Below are 15792 nucleotides of genomic sequence, written 5' to 3'. Positions count from 1 at the left end.
GTCCCTCATAGAGCTACAAAGTTATGAATTATCTTATATTGAGGCAAGAATTCAAAAAATGCTTTTTCATTTGATATTTACAAACAAACGTCCTTTTAGGACGACCAGACTCTTGTGGACGCCAGGAATCAAGACGGTATTTTGTTGTGTTCAGAATAATACATTAGCATACTACATGTCACTGGTCCAACAAATCCTAGCAGAAACCCAACCCATGTGTTTTTCATTAAGTGTATCTTGGTAAACTAGTCAATAGACTGGGCAGGAGCCCTTGTTCGGTTCTGTTCTGTTCCGTCCTCCTTTGTTCTGAGTCTCGGCTCACTGCATGTTTCTGAGCACAGCTGTTGTCAGGCCATCTTTGAGTTAAAAGAGGAAAGAAGAAGAAAAAAAAAGCGATCTTTGCGGTAGAGGAAATCCCCCGCAGTAGGTTAGAATTCAAGGCACAAAAAAGCAAGTGTGTAGCAGTCAGGCTTGCGTGAATGGCATGGTTAACTCAATGAATTCACTCAATGTGAAACAGTGATGAATTTATATATTACAATCATTGAATAACCGGCCCTGCAATCCATTTTATTGAAGGCAAATGCAAAGGCGTTTTAACAAGCCACTTCCTTCATTGGAAGTTATACAAACACGAGGATGGACGAGTGTCGTATAACATAGGCCTCCACTGAGTAGTTTGGTATCTTGAATTTTCTGCAGCTTTGTTCCATTTGTAGGCTAAGTCAAATCTTAAAATTAAAGAAATTGAACACGACATGAAAACAACTCAGTGATAGACATATAATCCTAATACGGTGTTTGCGGTTGTGGTCTTTGTGTAGGCTACCTTTGGCCTAATGCATAAAAATGTACTGCTTAGAAGTAAAATGTTGCATGCGTGTAAACAAAAACGAAGTGAGTGCAGTTCTTTTTTTGTGTGTGCTTGTCGATTTGAACCAGGCCGTGCAGTTGGACGCATACCAGGTTCTATGGGGTGATGTGGGAATTCCCCACCTAAGTATCAGAGTAAATGCTTCTCCCCTGCTCACTAGTTTCCTTAAAAAGTGTCTCTGTGTAACCAGCGGAATGTGTGGGTGAGTGTTGAGTTCGTTTTGTTATCATGAAACATAAAGATACTGATATATAAACACCGTTATGTTGCTTCAAATGGTCCGGATTTCGTTTGCTGTCATGTGTGAGGGGTTTCGCTGAGGCTTTGCTCAGTTTTGTTGTGTTGTGTTAAAGGGTCGATCGATTCTGGACAGGAACATAGATTACTTATTGCTATTTAATGTGGTATTCTAAAAGAAAATCGTTTTTTTGGCATTGTTGTTGTTTCTTATTGTTTTGCACTAAGGCCTAAACTTGGGAAAGGATTCCCTCTAAATTGTCTGCTCAAGAATGTGGGATAGAATACTTGAATGAACTTATAAATTATACCATATATATCATTATTATTTGGCACCATCGACATGATTAATGATGTAAATCCAGAAACATTACTGACATTACTCAGTGCATTACATATTATAATAAATGTATAATGCTATTCCATTTAGTAGTTAAAATGTGGATGAAAACGTATTAATGAGTAACATGAAAAATATTAATGATGAAAATATTTAGTTGAATAGATGGAGGGTAAAGGCAGTAAGAGTTCATTATTTGGACAGAATGTAGGCCTATCTAGAATCCATATTATTTTATTTTATATTATTACATTCTATTCAACGACATCATAATGATGATTATGAATTAAGGAGATAAATGTAACGGTAAAAAAAAGTCTTGTATTTTTTGGAAAGTATGTTTTAAAGGACGCTTTCGGATCAATATTCTTCACCCGACGTCATATTCGGAGGCCATATGTATTCTGTTTCTGGTGTATAGCAGTGATATAATAATGTTTGTATTACAGATAGAATCCTATTGGATTGGTACAGGGCGAAGTAAAACACTACTTATTGTTTATGTTTTATTTACTTTTATTGTACCTATAAAAAATAAAAAAATAAATAAAAAGGAAAAATGTAGGCCTATTTTATCGACCATCTTTAGGGCAGAGGACATTTCACAAAACGGCTTTGTTTGCTTTGATACGCACCTTAGGCTTGGCTTTTCCATACACTTAAAATCTCGGTGAAGTAGGAAGTGTTAGATTTGATATAACAAAGTAAGAATATTGAAAAAGCTTTATACCAAAAAAACATATAATTTGGAAACAAAAGTTGGACACGTTGGTCTGTTTAATTGACTGATTAAACTGTATTTTATGCATGTAGCATTATATCCCACAAGATGGCACTCTTTGCAGGACAACTACTCCAGTTGTAGAATGACTCTAGTAAATGGACACTTAGGACTGTATATGTATATGATCGATTATTTAACAGTTTGTACAGTCAGTAATATAGTCAGTTGTATATAGATAAAAAACAAAACATAAAATGTGTACCGTTTACTGAGTATTTTCATTTTATGTTCTGTATGACTTGTCTCAGTCGACGAGGGGAAAGGCTGACAAATTTCTGGTCTAAAATGACAACTTAATTAAAACATAGACCAACCTAATAAAGTTACATTAGAAAACATATCTCCCTCCCCATGTTGATATACTTGGTGCGGTCGGACGCCGCCAGGCTGAATTATGGCGGTATCCCGGTCTACCGCAGCGCCAATTTCCGGCCTCCTACTTCCTTTTAGATGTGTACCCAAGAGCGAGAATAATAGGAACACGACATGAATAAAAACCACAACGACAAGGAGAACACATATGCAGTGTTTTTTTTTTTTTTAGAAAATATTGACAAAGGAACATCCTAGCATGTAACGAAGACGGATACCCATCTGCCGGCAGTCCCGCCTCTTGTCAATAAACCATGAAACTAAAAGTACCACCTCTCTTTCGCCAATAACGCTCATTTGGAGCATCCCGATCCGTAGTGAGACGAGAACACCTGGGAACGAGGTTACGTGGTGTCGCCGCTGGTGACATCCTATGCACCCATTGGCACACTGGGGTACCGTTCAGTGCTGTCCATTGGCTCACCGAGCTGCCACTCAGTGCCGTCCATTGGCTCACCGAGCTGTCATTCAGTGCTGTTTACATTGAGCGTTTAGCGAGGTGGAATTTCCCAGGTTACAGCGCAGACCACTTCCGCAATAGATGTCTGGGTAGGAGAAGACAGGCCACTCCACTGAAAGGTAACTCACAAAAGACATCTCTTTGTTCTTTTGTTTGTCGTCTAACTTCGATGCCAAATCGAGGAGTTTGGATCCGAATAAGAGCAATCGCGGGATGATGAAGGAGCGACTCGCTGCAATTTCTCGAATGGCCATTTCATGTTAGCCAGCCGCTAGCCAGCTTCTAGCTATTTGCATGACAACAGCGAAACCTGATATTAGCCATTATTACACATTCACATCGCTAATATTAGCTGGCTTTATACGAGAAACAGATGGTAAACTTTTTTTTTCTTGAATGCATCTCATACGCCGTAGTTTTACCTCATATTTGCTGCTGTGCTCTCGTGTATATATTATAAGCGGTCATAGCAGATGTAGCCGACATAAACGTGAGCGTTGCCTTGTATTGAAAGCTCGGATGCTGCTATGAACGTAACTCGCTGAAAGGATGTGATGCTGTTGTTTTTCTTGTTATCAGTGTCGGTCATTGCTATCGGCACATCTAATCTTGTCGATTGGTACATGTCCTCTTTTGTTGTTTTTGGACTGAATATTTTAGACTCTCCGTTCTATGAATTATGAACGAAGAGAGGAAAAGAGGTCGAAAAGACTCCAAGGGGGTAGAGTAACTCTTTACTTTGAGGGGTGCCTGAGTGCATGCAGTTTCTGCCATCCTACATGACGGGGACATCAGTGGTTGCATTCCTTTATGGTTATAATTTTGGCACAGCTGTACTACTCACAGTGAAATGCTTGCGTATTGTTACCTTGACGAAAATGTTGTCACTGCACTTCAGTGGCTTCAATGTTTAGCATCATGCCATTAAAATGCCATAATTTCTTTGTACTATAAATATAATCGGGCGTGTGACCCCAATAAAGATTTATGTAATTAATGTAATTGTAATGTAAAGCGCCTCTCTTCTGCATTGTTTACATTTTTTTGCTCCCTGCTAAATGCAAATGCATTGTTTCGCATGTCGTCTCTGTTTTGATTTTTTCTCTCCGCTCCTCCCACCAATCAGAGTCCATCCTCCAAGCATCTCATTCACCACCACACTAGTACCTTCTTCCACATTTTCCTCACCAGCTCTCTCTTCCCTTTTCAGTTCCGAGCACCATGCTTAGTAAGTGAAGCGGTGGCGATGGACGGGAAAGGACCCTACCGGATCTACGACCCTGGCGGGAGTGAGGCCAAGGCCAGAGAGGACTTCAGCTACCGCCAGCTCCTGGAGGAGAACGGCATACTGAGGGAGAGGATGAAGGGGCTGAAAAGCTTAGGTGGGTGCTTTTTCTTTTTGGGTGACTTTCTGGCCATCATGGCAATATATAGAGGGAGGGAGAGAGAGGGTGCCAGCGGCACTTAGTCACCTTTTGCGGCAGGTGTCCGGTTCCATGATGTTACATGACCGACGAGTGTAGTTATGGTTGTTGCGTGTTGATAATTGAGAACTAAACAACTGCACTGGTTTATGAAGTTATTTATTTATTCTGTTTTGCACTTCATACGGGTATTATAAAATAAGAGATTTCGTCTAAACTATACATGTAGTTGTGAAGTGTGTTTGCGTGCCACAAAAGTAAAGCGGAATGCGGTGAAACCAGAATATTTTCATTGGTAGGCGACGTGCGGTCATGCTTGCATGTGAGTCTATCTCAGGTGAACGTGTCCCCAGGGAGTACGTGACCCTTTCATTCCATGAGTAACAGCATGCCTCGGTCCTCCCCGCCACAATGCCATGACACTCCTGCTGTGCGTTTTATCTTAGGATGCCAGTTTGATCCTGTTGGTCGCTTCGGTATGTAATCTTATTCCATCAGATGTCCCTGACGTATTCTTGTTGTTGTTTTTGTCAAGAATTTGTTTTGAAGATTTCTTAGAAAAATAAAGAAGTAGATTAGAATTTTCTTCCAGTCGAGCAGGAAGTTGTTAGTGGAAGCTCTGCATGTACGGCACGCCCTAACTGAATTATCTGTCTTGACGGATGGCTTTAATAACTGATTGATTGTAATCACAGGAATGCCTTTCAGCTTACCATCCGTTCCCACAAACACAATGTTAAAATGATATTCTGGGTCCCGAGATGGGAAAAAGTGGATAGAAATCCCTGATCTACCCCAATCAATGCCTTGAGGCATGCAGGGTCACTGAGCAGCCAGTGTGTTTTGCAGGCGACCTGCTGGAGGAGTCCCAGACGGAGGCCTCGCGACTGCGTCAGAGGGTGGAGGAGCTGGTCCGGGACAACGAGGCCCTCAAGTCCTCCATCTTCACCACCAGCCTCTGCACGGGAGGAGAGAGAGACCGGGTTGGAGAGAGAGACCGGGTTGGAGAGAGAGACCGGGTTGGAGAGAGAGACCGGGTTGGAGAGAGAGACCGGGTTGGAGAGAGAGACCGGGGTGGGCCGAGCGAAGCCCAGCTCACGCCTCACAGGCTTTCAGGTAATGGTGAGCGTGTCGGGGGGGGGGGGGGGGCACGTATGCTCTCGGATGCCTGAGATACAAAATGCAAAAATGAGGGTAGAATGTGTAACGTGTTGTTGTTGTTTTTTTCTTCCCTCTCAAGCCAAAGCCCACGCGCTCATTAGCCAGGAGCTGAAGGAAGACCCGGCGTGTTCCTCGGGCAAGGCCCTGCAGCCCGAGAAGCCTCTGGTGAGTCATTGGTTCAGAGGCAGCCCTGGACCAGGCGGCTGATGGCTGTCTGTTCCATAACGCAGAGCGTGGAAGAGAAAAATAATTCCCGGCTTTAGAATTGAGACTTCTACATTTGTGTGCTTGTGTATGTGTGCCTCGCAGCCAACTGGTTCTTTCCGGTTTGGAAGGGTTCTTCTTTCATTTCCAAAAAGGCTCACAGATCTCTTCTGTTTTACAGGAGGGCCTCACAGAAGATGAACTGGTACATTTAGAACACAAGGCGTTGGAAGGTCACAGTGTGAGTACTCAATCATTGTCATTGTTTCCTTGCATGACTCTGCCAAACTTCTACTACACCCTTTTAACAAAGGCGTGATAAATAAATATAAAGTACACCCAGTAATTCATGTAATCCTGTGCTGAACAATCAATTAACCATGACGTTTGTTGGTACACATTTACCACAGTTTAAGCCCAAGGGTTTCGTTATATACTGATTTCCTGATAAATTTAGCCTCTCCATGCTGTTGATGATGGGAACTCCTCCCTCTTTCGGTGACTCAACTGAAATACAACTCAACACTGGTACTCCCGTTCTGAGTCAGGCTGAGGGGAAAGTACAGGATTATCACAGGCAAGAACTATGTCGACGCATCCACAAAGTCTGTGAATCAGACGCAGTGTGTTTATAGAGCTGCTTGATTGTGCTGTAAGGACGTCCTTCCATGGGACATGGGGTCTTGTGATCTGCCTCCCGACTGAATCAGCTCCCAATTTGAATCACTTCCCGACGGTTCAGAGTCGACTCTTGGGCTTGGTTGCTTCGCCACGGGACTAACGTGAAGACGTTCCGATTTATCTTTCAATGACTTTAAACAGCGTCATTTAGCATTTACCATATAGCGAGCGGTTCGATTTTCAGCATTGCTGAAGCTCTGGATAAAGCGAGGCGTACGAGGGCGACGGTAAAGCGATCCCTCTCATAAACCTGTCCGCGGCGGTCCGAATGGAGTCGCCCGCGGCTCCACCACCAGCCGAGAGACGGCCTGAGGCTCACGCTCGGCCCTGTGTTGACCCACAGACGGCGGCGGCTGCGGCGGCGGCGGCCCTGGGGGTGGTGGCGGCGCATCAGCCCCAGGACAACATGGAGCTGGCCAGCCAGCTGCAGCGGCTGGAAAGCTCCTTCAGCGTGTTCGCCGAGGAGTCCAACCCCAACCAGCTGCTGGCCCACCTGGGCCGCATGGCCGTGGAGTTCCACCACCTGTCCTCCAAGGTGCAGAAGAACGAGCAGCGCACCTCGCTCCTGCAGGTGGGTCTGCTGGTCGCAGTAGGGTCACAGATGGGGTTCGACAGGAAAGAACACCTTGGGGTGGGATCAAGAGATGGGCGGTGTGGGGGAAAACCCCCTATTGCAGTTATTTAATTATGGCATTGTTTTATTTATCTATTGCAGTTATTTAATTATGGCATTGTTTTGTTGATCTATTGCAGTTATTTAATTATGGCATTGTTTTGTTGATCAATTGCAGTTATTTAATTATGGCATTATGTTTTATTGATCTATTGCAGTTATTTAATTATGTCATATTTTATTGACATAATTATTTGTTGTTATTATTATTATTATTATTATTATTATTATTATTATATAGCATTTATCTTGTGCCTTCATCTCCCTTTCATTTATAAATAGTAAATTGACAGAAATATTTTTATTCCTTCTATTAAGTGTAGAGAATATAGTTTATGCTACTGACTTTGGAATTGCCTATAAAGTAAAAATATATTTTAATTGATAGTTAGTCTGAATGTCGCAATGTGTAACTATTCAACCTGCTTATATCTTAAAATAACCCGGATATATCGGTGGTCAATGCTGATCAGTAGGGATTTGAATAATTTTATCTGAAAAATCCAACCTTTAACCCTCCTAACTGGGCCAAGTTGACTCAATCGTTGGAAGCGTCATCAAGAAAGTGACCTTCTTTTGAAAAAAAAAAAAACAGCTGATGCATTTGAACATTCAAACTTTTGTATGACCTGTATCATCAAATGGAAATCCACTACACACTTCAGTTTCACTATGAGCTTTCTACGTTGGGGTTGGCTGTTCTTTTTGGTTTCCATCTCTCGTCCAATAAAAGTAATATACTTTTTGTTTCAGACACTTTGTGAGCAGCTCAGACAGGAGAACAATGAGCTTCGAAAGAAAATGGAAGAGGATCATCAGTTCAGGAATCGAGACTTGGAACAACTGAGGTGGTTTTGTTTTCTTTCAAACATAACCCTAGTGTAAACGGTCAGCTCGGCCCATACTGTCTTGAGATACATAATTCATCTTAACGTTTGGACTTTGTTTAGCTCACGTTGTAAAGAGCCTCACTTTCACTTTGAACAGAATGACGGGCTACTGTATGCGTGGGGGTCTTGGGGTGTTCCCAGTGTTTGCACAAGGCCTCTGTTTTACACATTTCTCTTTCTCTTTCTGTGTGTGTGTCACAGGCTTGAGAACCAGAAGCTGAAGGAGCTGGTGACCGGCGGGGCGGACCCAGCGGTTCAGACAGACAGTGAGCCAGAAGACGCCAAGGAGGAGCCAGTGAAGGAGGAATCCCCCAGCGTCAGATCCAAGATGGAAATGACCACTCCATCCAAGGTCGGCAAAAGCCCCCCCCCCCCACACACACACACGCACAAAATGAGTTGCGCTGATGTGGACGCCCTATTATTTCATTCACCGCCTATTTTAGTTAACATCAAGCCTAGAGTGCGTTTAGTTACTCTTATTTATTTAGTTTATTTTCTCTCTGAATCCTTATTCAATGTCTCACATGCCCGTCTATGGAAGGAAACCAGACCGCCTGTAGGACCCCCACTTCACCACTGGGGAGGGCCTCCTCTTTTATTCACGTGGATTCATTACCAGCGATGGGATAATTGCCCAGTCACCCACCAGTGTGCCCCCCCCCCCCCCCCCCCCGCACGGCCCCCAGACCAGGGTTCAAAGAAGTAGGCCAATAAATGGGGATCGGAATTATAGTTTCCCATATCGGATCGTGATTTAATGCTGCCACTCGGAATCGCTCCGTGTGTGTTCTATGTGAATGGTGTCTTTAAGAGCCTCTTACTATTCACGCCACTCGCATTGAGTTCACATGCAGGTCATTCAGTTTTCTATCACGCTCGAGGAGGCCTACCAGTAGATCGTGCACCTTGCGGCTGGGATTCGACCACCTTGTCCACTGCTACTACTAGTACTTCTCTTCTGACACCCCATAGCACCTGGTTATGTGTTCCTATTAGTGTCTTTTATTAACATTTATTATATTTCTGAACTCCTCCAGAGTGCGAAAGCTGCGGAGAAAACCCCCGTGAAGTCATGTGACCCGGAGGTGTACGAAAAGAAGATCAAGCTTTTGGAGAAACAGAGAAAGGATGCAAGTCTCACTCGCCCTCGCTCTCACTCTCGCCCTCACTCTCGCTCTCCACGCATCCCTGTGGCTATGATCAGGGAAAGTCCGACCTGGACATGTGGTCCCCACATGTGGGTTTTATTGTTCCAGTCGGTTTCACTCTGGCTGCGTTTGTCTCTTGTGTTTCCCAGGTGCTGGAGGTGAACAAGCAGTGGGACGTCCAGTGGAACAACATGAAGACCCAGTTTGAGCAGAAGGTAGGCCGTTCAGTGTGGGGGTTTGGTTTTACGGACACGCTGGAAGTGATTTCTCATCATGTGTTAATCATATCAGTTTGTGTAGCGTTTCACTGATGGGTTCAATATTTGTATAATGTAGGTGCAAAATTAGTATATAAAGTACGATTTTAGCCCCTAGCTATTTCATAATAGTCTGCCAATCTGAATCCGGGACGGAAATATTCGTTAAACACAGAATAAAAACAACGCATGGAAAGAATTACAAATGTTGGGAAAAATAACAATGTTACACTAAACCAGTCGGCTCTGTAGAGCCCCCTTCCCCAGGCTGTGTTCCGAAGGTCAAGGCAACAAACCGGCCTCTCTTTTCTGTTTCTGTTCGCCTCACGCCTCGTCCTTCCCCTCCCAGATCACGGACCTCCGGCAGCGGCTGGCTGACTCCCAGAAGGCGGTGGTGGAGCTGGAGGCGGAGCGGGAACAGCGGCAGCGGGACTACGACAAGAAGCTCCTGCTGGCCAAGTCCAAGATCGAGAACGTCCAGGTGGGAAGAACACCACACACACGCTGATCACAGCAAAGAGTACAGAGCTAGACTGAACCCAGACAATGCAGAGAGCTGTAATGACTGTTATGTAGTTAGAGGGATGGAACCCAGACAATACAGAGAGCTGTAATGACTGTTATGTAGTTAGAGGGATGGAAACCAGACAATACAGAGAGCTGTACTGACTGTTTTAGTAATTAGAGGGCTGGAAACCAGACAATACAGAGCGCTTTAATGACTGTTTTAGTAGTTAGTGGGATGGAACCCAGACAATACAGAGAGCTGTACTGTCTGTTATGTAGTTAGATTGATGGAAACCAGACAATACAGAGAGCTGTACTGACTGTTTTAGTAATTAGAGGGATGGAACCCAGACAATACAGACAGCTTTACTCACTGTTTTAGTAGCAAGGGGGATGGAACCAAGATAACACAGAGAGCTTTACTCACTGTTTTAGTAGCAAGGGGGATGGAACCAAGACAATAAACAGAGCTGTACTGAATGTCACAGTCAAGGAATGGAAAAAACAAGACTTTTTGCAGGCAGTATTCAAGGTCCTTGGGTGTAGAACACGCAGGGTCGTCTAGTGTCGAGCTACGAGTGCAGGTCCCACGCACAGCAGCCGTGTCCCACTGGTCGAGTATAGCCCGGCAGCCCCCCCTTGTAGTAGAAGCCCGGGGGGGGGCGGCGGTGGGGTTCTGGGGTCTGATCTGTGTGCCCGTCCGGTGTCCAGGGCGAGAAGGAGTGTCTGAACTCGGAGACGACGGAGCTGAAGCAGAAGGTGCGCTACCTGCAGGACCAGCTGCTGCCGCTCAGCAAGCAGAGGGAGTACCAGGAGAAGGAGATCCAGAGGCTCAACAGGGTGGGTGTGTGTGTGTGTGTGTGTGTGTGTGTGTGTGTGTCACTGTGTGTCCCCGTGTGTGGCACACTGTGTGTGTGTGTGTGTGTGTTTCACTCTGTGTGTCTGTATGGCAATCTGTGTGTGTGTGTGTGGCACTCTGTGTGTGTGGCACTGTGTGTGTATTAGAGGAAGTTTGCACGTGTGTGTGTGTGTGTGTTTTGTCGTATCCATCACTCGATGCCTTCTCTCACCACCAGGCGTTGGAGGAGGCCCTGAATCTGCATCCCCCCGCCGCCTCCCAGCCCCCACCGGGCCAGGGTAACCACGGCGACGCCGCCAGCAACCTGAAGAAGCAGGAACTGCTGACTCAGGTGGCGGTGCTCAAGGAGCAGGTCAGAGGAGGAGTCACGCCGTTCAGATGCCTTCGCCCCGTGCGCACGCCGTACCCTTGTTAAACCCGGGGGTCTTTTCTCTGCACTCCAGGTGAAGATCTTTGAAGAGGACTTCAGGAAAGAGAGGAGCGACCGGGAGCGCATGAACGAGGAGAAGGAGGATCTGAGGAGACAAGTGGAGAGGCTTCAGGGTCAAATGACGAATTTAACCAATCAGGTAAGCCCGGATTAAGTTGGAGCGTGCGAACACTTTGAAACGGTGGGTGCAAACGAGCGTTTTTGGACACGGACGCGAGCCTGCGCAGCAGTATGTAGCAGCATATCAGCCACAGATGGTTGTTTAAACGTGTTTATAAATGCAAACAATGAAATTCTGAGAATTTAATTTCTACGAATCTTCATACCTTCTTGTTCTGCAACCGGCGGAGATCAGTCCTTTATCTGCAGATTAAATGGGTGATAAAAAGATGTTTTCATTTTTAACAAAGAACGGTGTGTGTGTGTGTGTGTGTGTGTGTGTGTGTGTGTGTGTGTGTGTGTGTGTGTGTGTGTGTGTGTGTGTGTGTGTGTGTGTGTGTGTGTGTGTGTGTGTGTGTGTGTGTGTGTGTGTGTGTGTGTGTGTGTGTGTGTGTGTGTGTGTCAGCTCCACCAGGCACAGAATGAGTGCCAGAGAGAACGGACGGAAAGGTGTAAGCTGGAGAGACTGCAGATGCAGCACCACAAACAGGTACGCCCTCCCTCGTAGCCTGCACTGCTAATCACTACCTTTAGCTGGGGGATTGTACCACTGCTCTTTGCGATTCATTGTTAGATGTACCCAAGCTTACTATGGATTCCTTTTTTATGGCAAACTTTGCCATGGCCCTCTGGTAAGCACCATGGCCCTCTAGTGGCCCAAGAGGGCATATTTGCGCTCTGCAGAAGTCTGGCCACTGTGTGGTGCTGTTGCACTCTGTGTGAACATTGTGTTTACATTAGTGTGTTTACACAAGGGTTTGCATTGGTCCACGGCTGGTTGAGTGGGAGGCGGTTTGAGCAGTCTAAAGTCCGGAGGGAGGTCGGCTGGGTGGGGGGGGGTGCATGCCCAAGAGAGTAGTGTCCCCATGCAGTGGATGTTTACTCGTGACCCACCAACCCCCCCCCCCCCCCACTGGTAGAAGCGACCAGAAGGCAGTGTGTGCAAAAACATGTACGAACGTCGTGCCCACGTCGAGGGGGCGGGAGGGGGGGGGTGTCTCGTGGGCAGCCGGGTGAGCTACTGTGGTCCCTCTGTGCAGGTGGGCGCTGGGCAGGGCCTGGAGGGCTGGCCTGTACACTTCCCCCCCCGGATGCCCAACGCAGCGGGCGCTACGGCCGCCGCCGCTGCCGCCGCCGCCGCCGCAGCCAACGCGGCAGCACCGCCCCCCGGACGCGACCCGGTAAGGGCTTGATCTTCGGAAGAGACCGAAACCGAGCCCCTCCACCCCCCCCCCCCCCCCGTGCCAAATTAGAGTATCATAATCAGATGACATCATTTAGAGTCATCATCTTCATCGGAAGTGTCTTCATTCTCGCCCCACTGCCTAGGAGCTTTTGAGGGCCAGAAGTAGCTCCCCCCTGCGCGTGGATTGGGGTTCTGATAGGGCGAGGGTCAGGTGTAGGGCAGGAAGCTGCAGGTCTGGTGGGGTTTAGTCCCAGGTGCTTCAAGGGTAGATGATGACTGAGTCGCTCACTCACTCCATCTGTTTCTTTTTCTCCATGACCTTATTTTTATCTCCTTACATTTCTTTCTTTCTTTCTTTCTTTCTTTCTTTCTTTCCCTCCGCAGGGTTTTCCTTGGCAGTCGTCCTTCCCACAGCCCAGAGGGTCCAGAGTCACCGGGGAGGGTTCGAGACCCCCGCCAGAGACCACAGGTACGGTCAGAGGCCATCCCCTTCCCTCCCCCCCTGTCTTGGAGCTCTTATCTTCAAGCTGAAGTTGCTCAGGTTGCCTGGTTTACCTGGTTCATGAGTCACGTTTTGGTGAGGCACCTTGTGCCCACAGTGTGCTTGAAGGACCATAGTGGTCCTGGTGATCAAACAATAGGAACCGGATCCCCTGGCTTTACTCAAACGTGATGAAGCATTTCATAAATAATTCCTTATACTTATTTGGCCAAAGAGTATTTAGCGTGGGCGTAACTGTTTGGAATGTAAACGATTGCGAAACTGCTTTTGAGTGTAGTTCTGCAATACAAACATATGTGTAACTGTTGCCCAACGTGCGTCGATCAGAGTTCGTCTACTTAAATAACTGAATCGTTAGTAATTTACCAAATGTTTGATCACAAAAAGCAAAGCGCTTTATTGTGTTTATTTGTGGCAGGAGCGTTCACTCTAAATGCTCTTAGGCAGAGGCGGTATGGACTAATTGTTCCTAGCTACATGCCATCTAGGTGGCTTTACTAGCTCCTCCAAAACAAGGACAGAGGATCAATTATTGACAGAGCAGGTGTCACATGCTGCCGAAATATCCTGACTGTGTATTTGTGTGTGTGTTTATGCGTTGTATGATCGCTTGTTTAACCTGTGGGCACTGGTCAGCCTCCCCCAGAGTCAAACAGATCTTACTCGGGCCTGGTGACTCTGGTTGATGGCTTGTTTAAGCACACACTAGACTAGGGCCCGACCTAGTCTAGTGTGTCATCGGCCTGCCGATTTAATCGGCCGATTATAGCCTTTTTGAAAATAATCGACATCTGCCAAAAAGACGCCGATTACAACCGTTTTTTTTTTTTTTTTTTTTTAAATGTTATTGCGCTTAGTATCCTGCAGATTGCGCTCCTACTCGCCTTGCTAACTAACAACTTTAGCTGGAGTAAAAAAGAGGAGATTGAATTTTACCATACAACATGAAAGCATGCTCGCTCAGGCAGCTGCGCGCTCACCTCACCAATGTACACAAGACGCGTTGTTTGAGCATGTTGTGCCTGTTTTTCTTTAGGTCCCAGGCCATGTTAATTTGTTATACTGTAGACTCTAACGGTGAGACCATACTGCTCAGCACGCACGTGTTAGTCACTGCTCACGAGCGCAGCACATTGGGAGTTAGTTATTTATTTTACATTTTACATTACACTCATTTTTTTACTGTAAATGTATTCTAAAACACTCAAAGGTTCTGCATTCAATTCACATATTCGTCAAAAGTGTTTAAAGTATATTTAAGGTATCAAAAACTACGTTTTATAGGCTTTTTTTATTTATTTATTTTAATCGGCCGATTAAATCGTAATCGTAATTTTTCTCTGAAAATAATCGGCATCGGCATCGGCACTCAAAAATCAATATCGGTCGGGCCCTACACTAGACATGGTACAACAAAGCAATTTTTACAAATGTATAAGTGAATCCAGGAGAGACGGTTCCGGTGGTTCGGTCAGCGTAGCCGGCATCGTCTTGTTTTGAGGCTAAACACCACATAGGGCCGCTCGGCTGGGGATCGCTGAGCTTACAATGGTCGTCTGTCTTGTTTCTTCAGATCAGTCAACGGCGGCAGGATTCGGAAAAAGGGAAAGACAGAACCTTGACCCTGGAAAGCACTAGAAGCATCACTGATCCAACCAAATGAAGCTTGGGTAGTAGCATGATTCAGTTTGTTTTGATTTGACAAGGTGTAATTTGAACTATAATTTTCCTACTGAACTGTAGATATCGGAATGTTGTTTATACTTGCGTTTTATAAGCCTATTTGTGAAACACTGTTTTCGCTATTCTGAATATATATACATGATATATTGTTTAGATTTTTTTAAACTTATTATTTTTGAGACTCAATCTGCTTCATATGATTCTATGCAGGAACCGAAGTCATTTGTTAAATAGGTTGGAAACTATCAACATACTTTTTTTTTTTCTGACAATATACCTACGTGATTGTCTCTGCAGAAATGTAACAACTTCACATACCTAGTTTGTTACTCGTTGAGTTAAACGGAAGCCATTCCCGATTTAAGAACAAGACCACATATATTCATTCCAACAAAGAATGATTATGTAGGTACATTGAATCATAGACATTGTAATGTGAATGTTATTTCATTTATGATGATTTCTTCAGTACCATTGATGTTCTAGACCTGTCCCATATGTGTAACTGTTCAAAAGTGATTGTTGAAATACTAAAATTTTGGGAAATTAATTTTGATGGTATCATGGCAAAAAATACATGATTGTGATTATTGATAATTTATTTATAATCTAATGTTTTGATAGTTGCATTGACTCAGTGTAAATCATTGTCTTTAGTAATGCTGTTCTTTCTATGTTGTTACTGTAATCCCAATATATTGTAGCTATTGGCATTGTATGTTTGTATCAGACACACAATACTCGACAAAACAGCACATACACATACAAACGCGTTTTTTCACTCTAATGGACCTAATCTCATAAAAACCAACACTTTAATTTACCGCACCCGATTTAATGATTTGGTCACTTGTTCTTACCTTTCCTTTATCCTTCAGCATCCTATACCGTTGTCCATAACAAATTCCCATCCTTTGCAGAGATTAGCCAATTGAACCCCTTCCCCACTTCTCTCCCC

At 45.0% G+C, this 15792-nt stretch overlaps 1 protein-coding gene across 6 annotated transcripts; it reads left to right on the top strand.

Annotated features, from left to right (window-relative positions):
- Positions 1 to 920: 920 nt before the first annotated feature.
- Positions 921 to 15662, top strand: tnip1 (TNFAIP3 interacting protein 1). Of its 6 annotated transcripts, XM_060062764.1 has the most exons (20): positions 2977 to 3186; positions 3728 to 3788; positions 4278 to 4449; positions 4938 to 4967; positions 5341 to 5607; positions 5732 to 5817; positions 6038 to 6097; positions 6881 to 7108; positions 7964 to 8058; positions 8302 to 8452; positions 9141 to 9233; positions 9401 to 9466; positions 9858 to 9989; positions 10727 to 10855; positions 11092 to 11226; positions 11318 to 11443; positions 11870 to 11953; positions 12504 to 12644; positions 13034 to 13118; positions 14725 to 15662. In XM_060062764.1, the coding sequence occupies exons 2-20, from the start codon at positions 3747 to 3749 to the stop codon at positions 14787 to 14789; spliced, it is 2187 nt and encodes a 728-aa protein (XP_059918747.1). In that variant the 5' UTR covers positions 2977 to 3186; positions 3728 to 3746; the 3' UTR covers positions 14790 to 15662. The 6 variants fall into 6 exon arrangements, with proteins under 6 accessions (XP_059918752.1, XP_059918747.1, XP_059918750.1 ...); XM_060062769.1 differs by lacking the exons at positions 2977 to 3186; positions 3728 to 3788 and adding an exon at positions 921 to 1076; XM_060062767.1 differs by lacking the exon at positions 3728 to 3788 and having other exon boundaries at positions 2979 to 3186.
- Positions 15663 to 15792: the final 130 nt, after the last annotated feature.

The sequence above is a fragment of the Gadus macrocephalus genome, chromosome 10, assembly GCF_031168955.1.
Source record: "Gadus macrocephalus chromosome 10, ASM3116895v1".
In the NCBI taxonomy this organism is placed as follows: Eukaryota; Metazoa; Chordata; class Actinopteri; order Gadiformes; family Gadidae; genus Gadus; species Gadus macrocephalus.
The sequence above is the reverse complement of the archived record's forward strand: the minus strand, read 5'-3'. Positions and strand labels throughout refer to the sequence as shown.

What these genes read in the sequence shown, in the direction of transcription:
- tnip1 (XM_060062764.1), top strand. Translation starts at nt 3,747, where the DNA reads ATGAACGAAGAGAGGAAAAGAGGTCGAAAAGACTCCAAGGGG. An exon ending in AGCGCACCTCGCTCCTGCAG is followed by an intron (nt 7,109 to 7,963) that starts GTGGGTCTGCTG and finishes TTTTTGTTTCAG; the next exon opens with ACACTTTGTGAGCAGCTCAG. An exon ending in CCAAGATCGAGAACGTCCAG is followed by an intron (nt 9,990 to 10,726) that starts GTGGGAAGAACA and finishes TCCGGTGTCCAG; the next exon opens with GGCGAGAAGGAGTGTCTGAA.